This window comes from Cyphomyrmex costatus, unplaced genomic scaffold (genome assembly GCF_001594065.2).
Source record: "Cyphomyrmex costatus isolate MS0001 unplaced genomic scaffold, Ccosl1.0 scaffold164, whole genome shotgun sequence".
In the NCBI taxonomy this organism is placed as follows: domain Eukaryota; kingdom Metazoa; phylum Arthropoda; class Insecta; order Hymenoptera; family Formicidae; genus Cyphomyrmex; species Cyphomyrmex costatus.
Genome location: NW_017275653.1, coordinates 1403402 through 1420740, shown reverse-complemented (window position 1 = coordinate 1420740; position 17339 = coordinate 1403402). Strand labels below are relative to the sequence as shown.

The window sequence follows — 17339 nt, the reverse complement described above, 5'->3', positions numbered from 1 at the left end:
TCATTAACCAATAAACGTTTGGTGCAAATTGGCTATAGTCTTACAAAATTTAAAAACTTAACATTAAACGTAAATTAATAATGGAAATTGGACACAGCCTAATAGAATCGAAGATTTGCGAAAATTCATCGAGAAGATTCTATCACTTAAATTTTTTATAATAAAATCAACAATTTGCATAAATGATGAAAAACAACCAACAATATTTCGATGTTTGTAAATAGATTTATAAATAAATAATTAGTTCCATAAGAAGAATAAAAAAAGCCTTAAAATTTTTAGAAATTCATACCTTAATTTTCTTCTTATCTATTTGATTCCACTCGCGCTTAGAAAAAAGCTCGATAAAAATTAGTCTTATAATATGAGGAATCAACGTTATAAAACGTATATTTAAACGCACTTACTTATAGCTTTTCTTTTAAAGACATAATAGCCAGCATTCCTACCGCTTCTGCTCAACGTGATCGGTTTTCTATCAATGCGAGTACGATTGGTGCACGGAACACTCGTGTTATTCATTTTAACCCAAATCACATACATATTGGACGCATTAACCTTATGCGTAGTAATTGCGTTCTTGAGAATGCAAGGATCTAATTTGCGAGGTGAATAACTGAATGCAGGATGGTTCACGGGCCGGACTTTTGCGCGTTTTGCGCATAAACCTGTGACATAAACGTCCTCCAAGTGTAGCAACGGTGTTACTAACGCTGCTTGATATAATTTAGACGCCGCACCCATACTCATTACATACCCTGTACCTGATAAATAATTTGGATATGTTTTCTCCGAGTACATATACTTGGGTGTATACCTACGTAATTAAAATTATTGCCATATTAAATTAATTTTCTATAATATCTTGCTAAATACAGACAGAAAGGATACTTGCCATTTGTTTTTAGGATCTAGTATTGGTTTAGCATTACAAATGAGGGAACCTAGAAGAGTCTCCGATTGTGTTCTTGAATGCAGCGTTTGTAGAAGCAAGGGAATATTTACAAACATGTCGTCGTCCGTTTTCATGAGGTATTTAGCTTGATCACAATTCGACGTTACCCATTTCAGCATCATGACTGATTTCAGTGTCAAATTGTTATATGTATCAAAAAAACGTTCTTGCACGATATCATTATACTGAAAACTTTCCTCAACAATTAAGTGCTAGAAAAAAGTAATAAATTTAGAAATATAGATGCTGCAAAAGTAATTTTCTATGTAATAATAACACTACTGAGTATAATTACGTTAAGTGTATCATTGTCACTTTTTCCTAGTAAAAACGCTATTTTTACTGTAGAATTGTACAAATTATTTAAGATATATTTATTGGCCCAAGTACTCCTAATAGCGATACGGGCTTCTTGGTTAGCGACTGCCGAGCATATAATTATAAGCAGGTATGGCGGTAATAAACAGATGCCGGTAGGACTGAGAATCGATGTATTATTCTCTGGATGAATATAAACATAGAGATCTCTTGATGTATTGTACGACCATCCAGGTAATTGTGCTATAAATTAAATATTTGTATTAGCTTCTGTTAAATAATGTTAACAAAAAACCAACGTTATTCTTTAAACATTATTCACGCTCAATCATTCAATTAGAGTATGATATCATTTTAATGCAGTTTCACACATATATCTTTCGATGTTTTTGTATTTTCTGTTTTATATTCATTATTTCTGTTTTATATTCATAATTTCTCTCTATTATTTTAATACTATTACTGTCTTATATTACATTGTAAAAATACATCTAGTCTTTGTTTTTTAACATTTAATACATATTTATATAACTATAATGTAACTATATCTTAAAGCTTCCTCTAAAATTATACTATTGTAAAGAATATAAAACAATAGATACATACCCATGGATGCAGCAGAGCGTGAACTGCCAAGAAGTTCTGTAGGGGATGGAGTTTCACCTAAATTTAAGAACGGACTCTGAGCAGAGTGATACGCTGGCACATATAAGAGGCCTAATATGGCCAGAATCACAAATCCTATTGCCAGTCGTCGAACAAAAGATGCCTTGCCTTTAACACTGCCATTATTGTTGACAGTGATTGCAGGTAAATCCTTGGGTAGTTGTCGTGATCTTTCCATCTATACAAAGAGAAAGAATAAATATCTTATATTAATTCTCCAAAAAGTATTAAATATTATTAGTATAAAAATTGAAATGTATGGAACAATCTAAACATGCGAATAAGAAACCTTCCTGTATACTGAAGTACATTTGATTACAATTGCATGTAAACTAATCAGTTTCACGAGAATGCTATCAGCTTTAAAACACAATCCGTGTGTGTGCGTATGTTTGCAATTGATTATGATTTACCTTGTCCCTTAACAATCGAATTGGTAATGAATTGGTAATAAAATTCACATAATTCATTACTTCCCAGCATGCATGTGTTACATATCTTTTAAGCACATTTATCTCTATCTAATTTATTTATAACATTTTTGTTTAAGGTACAGGCAAAAACGCCATCTTTAATTGAGTAGTTGAAATTTTACTAATACAATTGCTACCACTGGTGCAACTGCCATTACAAAGGCCATTAAAAAAGATATGTTACCTCTTATGCTAGTGAACGCCATTGGTTGGCAGTACCTTACCATCATTCTTATCAATAACCAGTTATGTATGCAGTGGCATAAACACATTCATCTTTTTTTGCTCTAGATCTAATTTCAAACATTTAAAAGAATAGTAATAGAACCAATTATAAAGCCTTCTCCTACAGTTTTAACTCTTTCTTTCATATCACAAGCATTCCTAACTATATTGTCAATACTTGCTTAATTATGAAAAACCATATTGACATTATATAAAAATATATATATATATATATGATTCCCATGTTGTTCTATCACGTTTTCTTATTAAGGAACAATAATAGGCTAGTCCTTGGCGTGCCAAGGTTGTGTTTGTAAACATTATCCGAGTACCTTTGAGTATCGTTTTATCCTTATTGATCACCGACTGTTAAGCAAGGATAAAATGATACTCGGAGGCACTCCGAAAGTGTCTTCGAACGCGACTCTGAGGAACCATCGGTCAGGTGAACGTGATCTAATAATAATTCGCGGGTATCGCGTATATATCTCACAACGTCAAAAATATACGTGATCCAATCGCAAAAAGGACAGTGCTTCTCGACCCGACCGCGCTGGTTCCGCGGTCGGGGTTTTATATCCGTCGCGTTTTACAGTGTGTTACCCCAGAAGAACAAGATATGCGTAAACAATTAAGTGCTCACCTTGTGGCCGCGATGACTGCCTGATCACACCGCATTTGGCGTCTCTCCATTTACCTTGTCCGCGTGGAATGACAACTCGGTTCATCGGAACATCGCGCGCCGCGAAAAATGTGCAGGCGAGTACCACTGAGTCCACGGGTAGACACGGTAAGCAAAAGAAAGGATCCCATTGGATCCCATTTGACCCCGACGTCCCCTCTCACGTCCGTGCTGTCGCACACCGGTCGCACACGACGTCGCGAGGAATAGGAAGTCAGGTGTGTATGTGTGACCACTTATGCGCGAGCTCACTGGCTTCTGACTGCTTCTGATGTTGCCGTAATCTTCTCAGACAGCACGATTACGGTTAGATACGTAAACTTGATTTTGATTTTCGATAAGATATACGGAAGTGTAATCACCCGCAATAATTATATCGTACTTGCTGCTACTCTGAATTATCGATACTATCGTTTCGTTAACGAAAGGTAGGATACTGGATAAACTCTGGAAAGAGAGGGAGAAGGTACTCAGAAATAGGGATCTAAAGAAAGGTGTAGAGGGTGAGGAAAAAGAAATTTAAGACTGAATAATGGAGGTATAGGTAGGCGTGTACAGGTATAAGAGTATGGATGTATGTGAAAGTAGTGTATAAAGAGCGGGAACTGTGAGGTGAGACAATTAGTATTTAGTCACTTAGATATTAAGATAGGTAGGCGGCATGAATTTGTGATTTAAGCGCAAACTCTGTGATAGTATATGGCTGTGTATAGAGTATAGAGTATGCTCCAGGTGGAGCGTGCGAAGCGAACATAGAAGGTATGGATGAATGTGTGCAATAGGTATTTTTTATGTAAACCAAGTCCCCTTCTTGGCTATGTATGCTGAAGTGAATAAATTTCTATTCTCTATTCTATTCTATACTATCGTTTCGTTGATATCATTTAGCAATTAAAAGGCTGTTAAAGCGATTAAAAAGATATGATCTTCGTAAATTGCTTTAACTCGTGTTGAATTACTATCGCACACACGACACAGAAAAATTAAACTTCCTCTTCCTTATTTTCAAATCGCAATAATAACATCCAGCTGTACTCAATACGAACGACAATAGAAATGATGAAATCAGGTGGAATTGCAGTTAACTGCGACGTGACACAATTGCATCGATGCACAATCGTCCGATTGGAGATCGGTTAATGTCTCCTCTTTTCTATGGATCACGTTTCTTACTTCACTCCGAACGACAGGAAACGCAAGGAGTGCAGATTACTCCAGGCGAACGACCCATCGGGCCTGGCAATTCTCGTTTTCTTCGTCGCGCGAATTTCCCTCTCCTGGCTTACTTATGCTTTATAACCATGTACTGTGTTACAGCACTCGAATACACACAGGCTCGAGGTGGCCGCGAACCTACGTCTGAACGAAGCGAATACGCTTACATTCTTATACCGCATCATCGTGCACTGCTCCGAGACTACCTTTATGGAGCGCTGTCCACCTTTCCATCGTCTCGCGAGCCGACTCAGCCGACTTCTTGACTCGACAACAGATCGAGCCGAACCGAACGCCACTCCGCGACGAAGGATAGAGGAGACGAGAAGCGCGAGTAACCGGTCGCGAATGTCGCGATGAAGTGGGCTTTGTTCTTCGTTCGCACTTTCTGCAGTTTCTGCACCTTCGAGCGCTCCGTTTTCTCCTTTTTAACGCGCTCAGGAAGGCGACGAAACTGATACACGTGTGTTTCTATGAATCTAGAGTGGCTACAGTTTATTAGATTAGATTAGTTTTTACTTTTATTTTTTTTTTATTCTAGGGTGCGGTCCACTTAGGGCGCACCTTTTATTTAACTTTTTTTATAAAAAATAATAATATATAAGATAACGCTTATTCGCAGAATAGAATATCGACGACCACAAGACGAGTAAATAAAATATTTGAATATTCAGATATTTTTTAACCATTCAATAAATATAGTAAATATAATATAGCAAGACGATTTGACTTACAGTTTTTATCAGTTGAAAATTAACATAGAACTTAGACACGGAAGGTCTTCATGAAGCATATATACCCATTGTAAACAAAATTTGATCTTTCTGTATCAGTTGTTGCCGGTCGTTATTTATCTTATAATTTCATCTTTTTTCTAATATTCTATATAAGAACTAGAAGAAGATAAAAAGTCAACAGAAATTATAAGCTAATCTTTATTTGTAGAAATAGATTTGCTTAAATTCCAATTAAAATTGGCAATTATAAGCGATTATAGTAAGTAATATTATATTTAATTTAATGTGAAGGAGTTGTTAATTATTTGTTGTTTAATATATAGAAGATAAAGATTAGATTAGGAAATGAATTATAGTTTGAAATAGCTTTAAACAATTCTTGAATGCTGGTTAATCATTATAATTGCTAATTTCATTAATCGAAATTGTTAAAAATTGAATTTCCAATAATATAACTATAATTCGTTTTTTTAAATGTAATCTTTCCTTCTATATATTATTAAATAATAAAAAATTTATAATTTTTATTTGAATCATTGATGTAATTTATCAGTAATATACAAGGTGTTTCTTAAATACTAATCATATAGTGTTTCTACAATTTTGCAAAATTTTCACAATAGTTATAACGACTATATTAATTACTAAAGATTGATCAATAAACGGATAAAATCGATGCATAAGACAATTTTAAGATATCTCGCAGAGTGTTCTTTGTAAAATATTTTAAAGATGTTTCTTAAAGAACTCTTAAAGATATTTCAAAGTTGTCGTACATGCGTCGATTTTAGACATTTTGCTTATTGGATAACTAAAAAAGTTTGCGAAAATTGCAAAATGGTAGAGGACTTTTGGACTCAATTTTTATCAGGAATAGCACTATATGATTAATGAGGATCATTTAAGAAACACCCTGTATAGTTCACAACAAAATTTCTAGCCGTATATAAAGCCAGCGACATACGATACTTGTTTTCCTGCTGGATTGCTAGCTGTATCAGATTCTTGCCATCGGATTGGCTGCGATACTGGCACTGTCAGCATCGCAAAAACGGTGGCAAGATTCTAATCCAGCTAGCAATCTAGCACCCAGTATCCGAAAACATTGAAGTAGATTGAAATAAATTCATTTGGTCATTACTGAATTCAAATTCTTGATTTTTTTGGATCCATTTTAATTCATTCAATATTTGAATCTATTTTAATCCATGACATGGAATTGAAACTACGAGGAGATTCCTATATATTCCTTTCAATCGAAAAAAAGTTTTACACAAAAAATATGACACGCAATCCATGACGTAAGATTGAATCTACAGAATTTGTATTCCTTTCAATCGAAAAAAAAGTTTTGCAAAAAAAATAATATGCAATTTATTTTAATCCATAATATAGGATTGAAATGACGTAAAATTCCTTATTCTTTTAATGTTTAATCCAATGCAGATTTGAGAACTTTAAATCCATTTTTGTCCATAATACAAGATTGAAAGAAAGTGAGTTTTATTCTTTTCAAAAAAGTTTCACTAAAAAAATAAACCACGTAATCCGTTTTAATTTCTGACATTGTAACTGTTATTCTTTCAGTCCAAAACAGATTCGAGAACCTTGAATTCTTGAATCCAGGGATGGCCCTGTAATAGGTGTGATTTTATTCTTTCCAATAGAAAAAATTTCGCGGAAAATAAATTATGAATTTATTTTCATTTGTGACACAGGTACAAAGTTATACATTTTTACTTCAACATGCATAAAGATTTTCTATCCATATAGAAAAATATTCAATTTTACTACATTCAATTCCTTTTTATCTATAAATAGAAATATATCAAGCATAAATCAAGAATTTTGATTCAAATAAATTAAAATACATAAAAAATTTTCAATCTACTTCAATCCCTTTTCGGATACTGCAGGGCAAGAAAACAATTAAGTCTAATGTTTGTACCGCTGGCTTAATTTAATGTCTTTAATTTAATATTCCTTTTCATATGCATGTGTACTAATTTTTTTTAGCTTTTTTAAATAATAAAAAGTTTAAAAACTCATCCATATTATACAATATATATTGTATATAATATATTGTATATATTATATATATATTATATATAATATCAATGTAACAAAATGTAAAATAATTAAAACTATTATTTGATAATTAAAGTTATAATTGTCGTTTAAATGTTGTTTTTGTTTTTTTTGAGAAGAGAAAAAGTTTTAAACACAAAGAAGACGTACGAATTTTTCACGGATTCAGAATGCCTCGATCACTTATTTATCCCTCGCTGTTCTTTTACGTTCCTGAATGCATTTCATTTTAATTTTAATCCGCTTCATTTTAAGTACAGAAAGTATCAGAGAGTGCAGGCGAAGTACAAGTAGTCAAGTAAATTCTTTTAAATCCACCTCACTGACAAATGCGTTGACAACTGTTGATCATTAACCTCCAAGAGTTTATCTCCACGCTCAATTAATTATATCAATTAGCGGATATTACGAAGAATTTCCAACTTGCCAAAGAAAAATAATGAGAATTAAAACATCGGAGCACAGTTGCGGTCGTAGAACATAACCTCTCGCGTCCCAATGACTGCGCTTCGAACATAGAGTAGTGACAGGATTAATATAAGATCAAGCGACACCAATTGACTTCGGATTCACAAACATGATTAAGGCGATCCTAGTCTTTAATAATCATGGGAAACCTCGTCTCTCTAAGTTTTATCAGTACTTTGTAAGTATATCTCAATGTTGCTCGTTTTGCACTTCTCTTCTGCTTATCACTCATAAACTGTGAATTAAAAAAAATCCTTTTATTTACTGAGATATAATAAAACTGATATTAGAGGCAATACGCGGCGTAATTTCTACGTCGATATATCTATCGTGTAAATCATATTTATATAGAACACAATAGGAGCACAAAAACATATGGATTGTTATAATACAAGGGTGCATTTTCTGCTTCAGAACGAGGATATGCAGCAGCAGATAATAAAAGAGACATTTCAGCTCGTCTCGAAGAGAGATGACAACGTGTGTAATTTCTTGGAGGGTGGCAGCTTGATCGGTGGATCTGACTACAAGCTGATCTATCGACACTACGCAACGCTTTACTTTGTATTCTGCGTTGATAGCTCAGAATCAGAGTTGGGAATCTTAGACCTGATACAAGTCTTCGTCGAAACCTTGGACAAATGTTTTGAGAATGTGTGTGAACTTGATCTTATATTTCACGTGGACAAAGTTCATTACATACTTAACGAGTTGGTAATGGGTGGTATGGTCCTCGAGACTAACATGACTGAGATTCTCACGAGGATTGAAGATCAGAATAAATTGGAAAAACAAGAGGTAAGTACAGATTGTGCTTAAGATCCTAAATATCTTAATGTTATCTTAACTCTGATCTTATTTCCTGTGAATTTGTATCCTTGATTTAGATTATTGAATAAGCCCTTGTTCTATTTAGCTGAACTTCTTCCACTGTGTTTATCATTTCCTTTTTATCCAACATAAAGAGAGAAGTAACGATAAATCCGATACAAGAAATTTAGATAAAAAGAATAAATTTCACATTAGAAATATAATAAAACTGTGGCAAGATCACAGGATTATTTTAATCTGTGCTCACAATGTATTTATAAACTTTTAGAATTTTTTTTTACATCCAAATTCTCATGCCATTTCATTAGATAGAGCGCTTATATGTTTCAAGCTAGTATGGCCAATTTTGCAATGTGTTTATTTTTTGCCACTGAGCTTAAATACATTAACTATCAAAGCAGTCTGTTGAGCTATGCATGCATACTGGTACAGCGATCTGTAGAACATATTTGATATGGTGGCAGGTGGGACTGATTGACATAACATCAATTTTAGGGGACTTACAAATCTGGGCGGTCTTGCTCACCCCGTCCGTTTGTCCTTCTGGGACCCCCTCCTTAAGTAAATCGACAGTAGCAAATCAGGCCACTTTGTACAACCGTACTTCTGTGCGCATTCATTCTTTTTATTTTTTCTTTTTTTTATATTTTATCCAAGAAAGCGCCAAGTCCTTTGTATTTAGCTTTATAAAGCGTAAGCGTTTGCGTAACACGCATGGCGATGCAATTTTGTTTTGTAATTCATGTCCACTGCATAAACCGAGTGCCTTCATGATGTAAATGTCGCTTTGTAAAAATAATAAATGTCGTCAACGCCGTGTTGTCATCCGTCATTTGCCTTCGCTCCCTGTAGCTAAAATTACAGCCCTTACATTTACTGAACTCTCCTCAAACTTGTCCATTCTCCACACTTCTTCGATCCGTATAATGTGTGCAGGCGGGAATCACAGCAGCGCCCGCGCGTGCTGTCTCGGCCGTGAAGAACATGAATATACCGCAACAAATAAAGGATATGAAACTGCCTGACTTGCCGCAAGCTATAAAAGACCTCAAATTCTGACCAGCCGTTACATCGTTGGCACCCAGCTGACTGGTCTCTTCTGTCATCCCGAATGTAATCGACACCACCGTTGCACCGAGGACACGTTTTCCCTCCCTTCAAGCAAGCGAGAATGCACCAATGCTGCCTGCTACCTCTGCGTATATCCCGTCTCAACGATACCAGAGTTAAAGACCACGGATGAACCACTATCTTTTTTGAGTCACGGTTCTTCTGGTAAGAAAATACGAACTACGAGAAAAACTAATTACGAAGAATTTCTAAACAAAAATAGAAACTAAACAAGATGTTTCTTAAATTTTTTATATGATAAGAGAGATATTAAAAAAATATCAGGTCTACAAATTCAGCTATAGTATTGGCAACTTTTCGACTGTCTAGTGTCTAGTAGTCTAGCTCAGTGTTCCATTACATGTAAGAAAGACATGTCTACAGTTATTCACTGAAATGCATTAATGTTACATTGTAATGAAAATATATTTATATATATATATATATAATAAATACAATAGCACTATTGTAAAGGTGTATTGTTTTTTGCAAAATTATTTGTATATTATGTACAGTAATACACATTTAAAATATATCATATTTTCTTCATGTCAACCTTTGCGACTTCTTTACAATCCTATAATTCTAATATCATCTAATTTAAATAATAATACATGAAATTAAAAAAATTATTTAAAAAAACTATAAAGTGACTTGTATGTAAAAATTATCTTATTATTTTAAGTTCAAAGCAATACCGGCCCAAACAATACAAAGACCAAAATTGAGGTAAAATATTTTTTTTTGGACTTTGTGTTGTCTGAGTAACAATACATGTTCCCAATAAAGAATTATTATTACTTTTTAGATATGGCCAATTCATTTCTAAGAGTCGTCCATATAAAGCCTGCTCCCTTCTCTGTGAGAGAAGGTGGATAGGGGCTGTTCTTTAATTTAAAATAATCCGATGGAGCGTGCATTACAAATTCCATGCACTCTAATTTACGAGGTAAATCTTCTTCTGGTCCAATTAAATATGTCTCAGGAATGAAACCTTCTTCTGGTGGAGGACTAAAAGGTACATCAGTTAAGTTTATTCTTTTTAGCTGGATTTCTTGCACAGTTCATTTTTTTCTTTTTTCTCTCCGTGAAAAGGAAAAGAGAAAAGATGAACTATGCAAGAAGTTCAGTTAAAAAAAAAAAAACACGTATTGATAAATATTTTACAAAACTATAATCTGATGAAGTTAATGGAACAAGGAACCTCACCTTGCTGTGGTAGGTAATAACCATGTAATGGCAGCGCTCTTTTCACAATATTGGTCTGTCAATAAACCACGTATCTGAGCATAATAAGTACCACCATCTATATCTTGTAGGGAAACTACATCTCCGACTTGAAAATAAGTGCCCTTGTAAAATACAAAGTTGCTGGTGACTGGAGTTGCAGTAGCTGTAGGTGCCTTGACTGGCTGCAAGTAAACAGTTAAACATAAAGCAGGATACCTATCATGGAACAAAGTCAGAATAGATTCCAATCAGAATTGTTCAATTATCAGAATTGTTCCCTAGATTTCTATTGTGTTTTTTTAGGGAAAATGAAATAATTCTGATCAGAATCCATTCAGACTTTGTTCCATGATACTCAGTTATATGACATTTCCACATATTTCTACGAGATTCTGAATATTTTCTCCAGCAAGAAAAACAGATGATACAATATAACACAGAGTGAATCATTAACCTTGTTTATCAATATTATAAAGATGATAATCACAGTGAATGCTTTCTGTGACACAAATCTCTATCTATCAAATAAAAAATATATATTTTTTGATATTTAATTGAGTAATAGGGACAATTTGTGTCGACTTGTATTAATAAATGGAAAGTCTATAAATTATACTGTGTCATCCATTGCTGCTTACCAGTGAGAGACACAGTTATTATTTCATCTTTATTTAACATTGGCAACAAGGATATAATGGTTCACTGTGTTATACCAGGATGTGTTCTAATTTACAGCACTTATAAAAATCGTTCGTCAAGCGTGAAGACGGAGCGCATCCTACATTTTCTGTTGGAAAACATTTCCTGCCACATTGGCACATTTCGTGGCAAAAATAAAAGGATATCTTCCATTCGCTCACCGTTTTCTTAAACAGGTTCCTGCGACCTTTACCCTTGGGCACAATTCTGTGCGACCCTGTCACTTTTGTGTTGCAATATCTTGTGATCCGCGTGCTCCTCCTAGGCTTCAGCGAGCCGCTCTTATCCTCCTCGTCCGTCTTAGAAGACGCGCTCGCTTCGGCATTTCGTTCGTCCTCTAAACAAGCGTTGCACAAATTTCCAGCGTCAGTCGAGTGCCATAGAGGAGTCTCATATGTCCCGCACCTGACGCATTTCGGTTTGCTGCCGAGCGGCATTGGATTTTTTCTAAGGTCGACCTCAGAGAGTCGATAAACAGTGAATTTTCCTCTGGCAATTGTTCTATCTCGTCTGTTCTATCTGTTGATTTCTGTTGATCTCGACTGTCATGTTTACATGCGCGTTTACTTCACGTTTCAGTGCTTCACGTGTCATCACAGTACCGGCCAATCGGCGCATGCGCCTTATCAGATTGCAGAGGTGTGTTCAAATTCCCACTTCAGTGTTTCCCTATATCTTATGTAATGTCCAGGAGAAATTTGAGTGACTTTACTTACTGTGATCTTCTCGATTTTTTCATATTGGCGTTCATTTTTAGGGCCTCTTACCAACTCCGATTAATGCTAATCCATAATGTACAAATATATATATATATATATATGTGCTAATCAATAATTAACAATTGTCATGATTGCCAACGTGAGAACTAAACTCAGTTTGTCTCAGAAAACGAGAAAACATTCTGATTGGCTGCGTTCAGCAGAACATTATTTGTTGCGTTGTTGCAAAGTTGCTTTTTCGTAGCTATTTATTTTTCTTTGCTCCAATTGGATCATACTTTTAGATCTAAAAGAATGGTGTCCTACCTCAGCAGACAATTATAAAACGATTGGTTGCAAAATTGTTATGCTCTGGCTGTAAACGCACCATGGGCCAACGCGATACTACAAATGCTTTAAAGTAATTTAAAGCGATTTTTTTAATTTGTCAATTTAAAATTCTTTTGATTGAGCCATCAAATTCTTTAAAGCATTTATAGCGAAACCTTAGATGTGATGAGTTGTCGCTATATGAATTCTTCGAAGCATTTGATTGCGGACCAATTGAAAGAAAAACTTTTATTAAATGATCAATAAAAAAATGCTTTGAAGCATTCGTAGCGGTAACTCGACGATCGCATCTTAAAAGATGCGTTACATTTGAAATCCTCAAAAATTTTCGAACTTGAAATGAAATAGATATATACTTTATATTTAGATAGATATTATATATTTATCAAAAAATAATTATCTTTTGTGTGCAGATGTATATATATATTTATTAAATAAAAAACTGGACATTATATCGTAAGCGAATTATTATAATACCACGCGCTCCCTCGAATAACAAGACAATTTGCTTTAATCTGATGGATTACGCAACACAGATGAGTGTAAAATTATCTCACTCAGCGAGGCTGTGAAAAAAATGAGAGAGAGGGACAGAGAGAGAGACGGATTTGCACTTTGCAGCGAGCATGCACCGCATGCCGCAGTTTATATCTCGCGTTACGCCTCTGTAATATCGATCCTGGAAGCGGCCAGTGGACATGCGTTTAGCGCTTTTAACTTCATTGTGACAGGTGCCCTGTCCGGGGCTATCCTGTTTGAAAAGTGTCTCGTCAGCAGGAGCACTATGTCGAGCGCGAAAAAATAATGTGACACCGCCTCACGAGACTACGCGTAGAGCTCACGGGAATCACGGCAGCGAAGAATCACGATGTGCCGTGTGCGTACTCGTTGATGAAGCGACGAGGCACCGCGAGGGCCGTCGACTAGTGTCTGGAACATGTGCCTTTGCTACGAGTGAGTATGAGAGAAACGATAATTGCGTCTGTCATTCGCAAACGAGAGACGTGAAGGAAAAGTCACGAAACCGCAAACGATATATCCCGCCCGTCTGATGTATAATTATAGAATCTCAATTAGAAACAAACTTATAATTAGAAAGATGTTAACTGGAAATAACGATTTTAATAAATATATATGTATATTTAGTAGGAGGAATCCCCGGCTCGGAGAAAGCGTCAATTTATTTTCCGCTTGATTGGCTTCCGATTTACTGTTGGTCAATAATTTAATAAGGGGTTCATTGGCTTGGAGAGTAATGGATTAAGTAAGGGCTCGCCGCACCCACGTGAATCATAACGGATAAATTATTATTAAATAGCTATTTTTGTGTCGATAAGACGCTTCATATTGGAGGTATTAACATGTTCGGAGTCATTTAACTCAGTATAAACGCAGCGTTTTGGAAACGTGACAGATGAAAAGAATTTTAAATAAGTGATGATCGAACTCAGTAGTATGATTTCTAATTTCCTTTTCTTATACTCATTTTTATCTTAGTAACGTGACAATATTTTCGGCTAATATTATTTTGCCTTGTATAAAATTTCTAATTTCTGTTGTATATTTATTTTTATATAATATGCGATAAAATTTACGATTAATATAATTGCGTACTATATAAGATTTTTAATTTTTCCTTACTATTTATTTAATCTACTATTTACTTACACTTTCATAACGGGATAAAGTTCATGATTAATATAATTTCACATTCTATAAAAATTTCTAATTTCCCCTTCGTATACTTATTTATAACACAAAATGAAGTCTACGTGATTAGTAGTCATTGTAGTGATTTTTATATTATAGAATTAGAATATTTGCACCATCCACCAGTTCTATATAATTTATATATGACTCATGTTTCTATCAATTTAGATTAATTTTGGTTTAATTCATTTTTCTTATCCTTCTTTAATTTTAAGAATTAAAAAAGATAAAGAGTATAAATAATAAAATTAGAATTAATTCTTTATTGAAAGAAAAAGTGTTTGCGATTACCATAAAATTTAATCATTATAATTTAAACTCATTTTTGAATAACTAAATATTTATAATTGTTTTAATCAAATTAATAACAATTTGGCACTGCTGGAAAATCTTTAGTTTTTTCTTAACATATTTAATTTGTTAGTTACCAAATGACTAGTAAGCGAATTAAAAAAAATATTTAACTTAAAAATGTTTATTTTATTTGTCATTTATATCTTGATTATTTTATTATATTAATATTTAAAATTATAATTTGCAATACAATTTTTTATGCTGAGAGAACTATACATATATTATAGTTATTATTACTGACATTATAGCAATAATAATAAAAATATATAATTTATAACCATAATTGTTTTGTCATGCATTGTGGTCACAAATACCAAACTTTTTCCTCAGTGTTTAGTATACACAATTAGGTCATTCGTGTTCTGCGTATTTCTTTTTTTTTTTTTTAAATATTAACTGCGTTCTGCAAATACATGATACGCGTAATTATTTTACCCTTGTTGCGTACCGAATATTAAATGATAAGGATAAAATGATATATTATCAAACAAAGTATCTTTTAAGATCGCATGTGAATACATAACAACATTTGTTGATGAAATAATATTTTAAACGCATTATGCAGTTTTATATAATAGAACCAGGAAGCTAAAAACACTTGTTTGAAAATCTTTCCTTATTTTTAATACACAACTTTACAAATATTTTCAAAAGATGTTAAAGTACGTGTAAGAATTTCTTAATAACCTTAGTATTCTTGTAAAAGTTAAAATTAACGTGGGACACAAACAATCCATCGCATAAAAAACCGGAACATTAAAAGTTAATCTACATTAATGGAACATTGAAATGGATATTGTAAATATTGTTATACAAGTCTTTAAGCTTGCGTATGAAAAAGGAGCAATAATATTTTATTTAGTTAAGTGCATGTGTCCAATGATCTTTCCTTAAATAGCTTAAACATACGAATAATAGGTATAATGTGCATATCGTTGCGATCGGATAAATTTGCGTGTTCAGATAAATATAACAACACGTGTACACAAGAAGTATATTTTTATTTATTGCATGACATTACAGTTCCATTTTGAACGTATCATTTGCTCTGCGATGGGACTTTTGTGCTGTGCCCTTATCTGATTAATTATATCTAACCAATGACAAATGTTATATATATATATATATATCTTTTTTTATATATATATATATATATATGTAGCAAGCTACTCTTTTTTACAGCCGCGATACTCATCACAGGTGAACGTTTGCGTTCGTTTCATTCGTAGATGAAATGGATAAGTACAATCGATGTGTACTTTGATGTACACGTCAACGTCAGAGATAAAACTCTCACTATCTAAGTCCGACAAGTCTAATACTGTCTTTATTATATGTAGGAAAAAAAATTCCATTTTGCTCGTAGTAATTTCTGAAATATTGTAAAAAATAGAATAGTCGACGTGTACACTGCTGGTCATTAAAATTGCATTACCAAAAAGGAAGTGAGATATCAAAATATTGATATGGCGGATTATTTATGATACACGGGGTTTAAAATAGAAGTATACAGTAGCTTAGTATTTTCATTAGAAATATAATATTATTCTCATATTCTACTACATGACCTTTTACACATTTCAATTCAATATAACGCAATTTTTTTATTGTTGCAATTTTATAGAAATTATTAATGCGACTTTTAGAACTTCTCATCTTCGCTTTGAAAATTAGGCGACTCTGTCTTGATTCGAGATCGAACTATCCTGTTTTAATAAATAAAATTACGCGATATTTAATTATATCATTTGACGATTCTCATAGGAATACGATAGGAAAATATAGATAAACGTCGCGTCATTGCATGAATGTGAAATCATCAATTACGGTAATGAAACTAAATAATTTTCGCGGTGAATTGCGCAATGAAATGTCTTCAATGACGTGTGGTGGTCAATGTCAAGGCTGTCTGACTTTCAGAAACTTCATAAGCCCGTTGCTTTTATACGTGTGCCCACCTGTAGAACAGTTAGTCGATTCAGGATATATGTATTATTGAGAAACACGTGCATATGTAGTTCGTGAGTGTTTAAAAAGTGAAGGTTAAAGGTGCCGCTCGTGCCTTGTTACCTTTACGACATTCCTACGTGACAACTATGGACAGACTATGTATATACCTCTAGCGAAGGAATACATTAATTCTAAAGATACCTATGACAAATCATAATCATTTGATGCCATTAAGATAATGACTTAAAATATAACGATATCATATGGTGCTCATCGATATTTTGACATTCAATATCTGACGTGGAAATTTATCGTATATACATATAATTTATTCATTTATAATCGAATAGACGGTTTCACACCTGCAGTAATATTAATTCATCCGTCGTTGTTTAATATCGACAAAAGAGGTAACAACATACATATAATTCGAGTTGTGTATCGGTTCCTATTGATAAATTATAGATCACGTAATATACGCGCCTTTTCATTAAATTATAGGCGACATCAGCTTGACTTTGAGAAATGACACAACTGATTAATATTTCATACGTCTTTACAGCTAAGAACCCCGTTAAT

At 33.6% G+C, this 17339-nt stretch overlaps 3 protein-coding genes across 4 annotated transcripts; 1 reads left to right on the top strand and 2 right to left on the bottom strand.

Moving 5' to 3' along the window:
- Positions 1 to 393: 393 nt before the first annotated feature.
- Positions 394 to 3365, bottom strand: LOC108771670 (beta-1,3-galactosyltransferase 1). Its single transcript, XM_018537016.1, has 5 exons — positions 3281 to 3365; positions 1880 to 2117; positions 1251 to 1516; positions 881 to 1167; positions 394 to 817 (listed from the first exon to the last, which is right to left on the bottom strand). Exons 2-5 carry the CDS (start codon positions 2115 to 2117, stop codon positions 394 to 396), a joined length of 1215 nt encoding a protein of 404 aa, XP_018392518.1. The 5' UTR covers positions 3281 to 3365.
- Positions 3306 to 10134, top strand: or (AP-3 complex subunit sigma-2 or). 2 transcript variants are annotated; one of them, XM_018537014.1, is made up of 3 exons: positions 3306 to 3427; positions 8242 to 8625; positions 9595 to 10134. In XM_018537014.1, exons 1-3 carry the CDS (start codon positions 3389 to 3391, stop codon positions 9715 to 9717), a joined length of 546 nt encoding a protein of 181 aa, XP_018392516.1. In that variant the 5' UTR covers positions 3306 to 3388; the 3' UTR covers positions 9718 to 10134. The 2 variants fall into 2 exon arrangements, with proteins under 2 accessions (XP_018392516.1, XP_018392515.1); XM_018537013.1 differs by lacking the exon at positions 3306 to 3427 and adding an exon at positions 7643 to 8005.
- A 431-nt stretch (positions 10135 to 10565) lies between these two features.
- On the bottom strand, positions 10566 to 12279 carry LOC108771727 (GATA zinc finger domain-containing protein 1). The gene is made up of 3 exons (XM_018537089.1): positions 11859 to 12279; positions 10978 to 11180; positions 10566 to 10779 (listed from the first exon to the last, which is right to left on the bottom strand). Exons 1-3 carry the CDS (start codon positions 12132 to 12134, stop codon positions 10566 to 10568), a joined length of 693 nt encoding a protein of 230 aa, XP_018392591.1. The 5' UTR covers positions 12135 to 12279.
- Positions 12280 to 17339: the final 5060 nt, after the last annotated feature.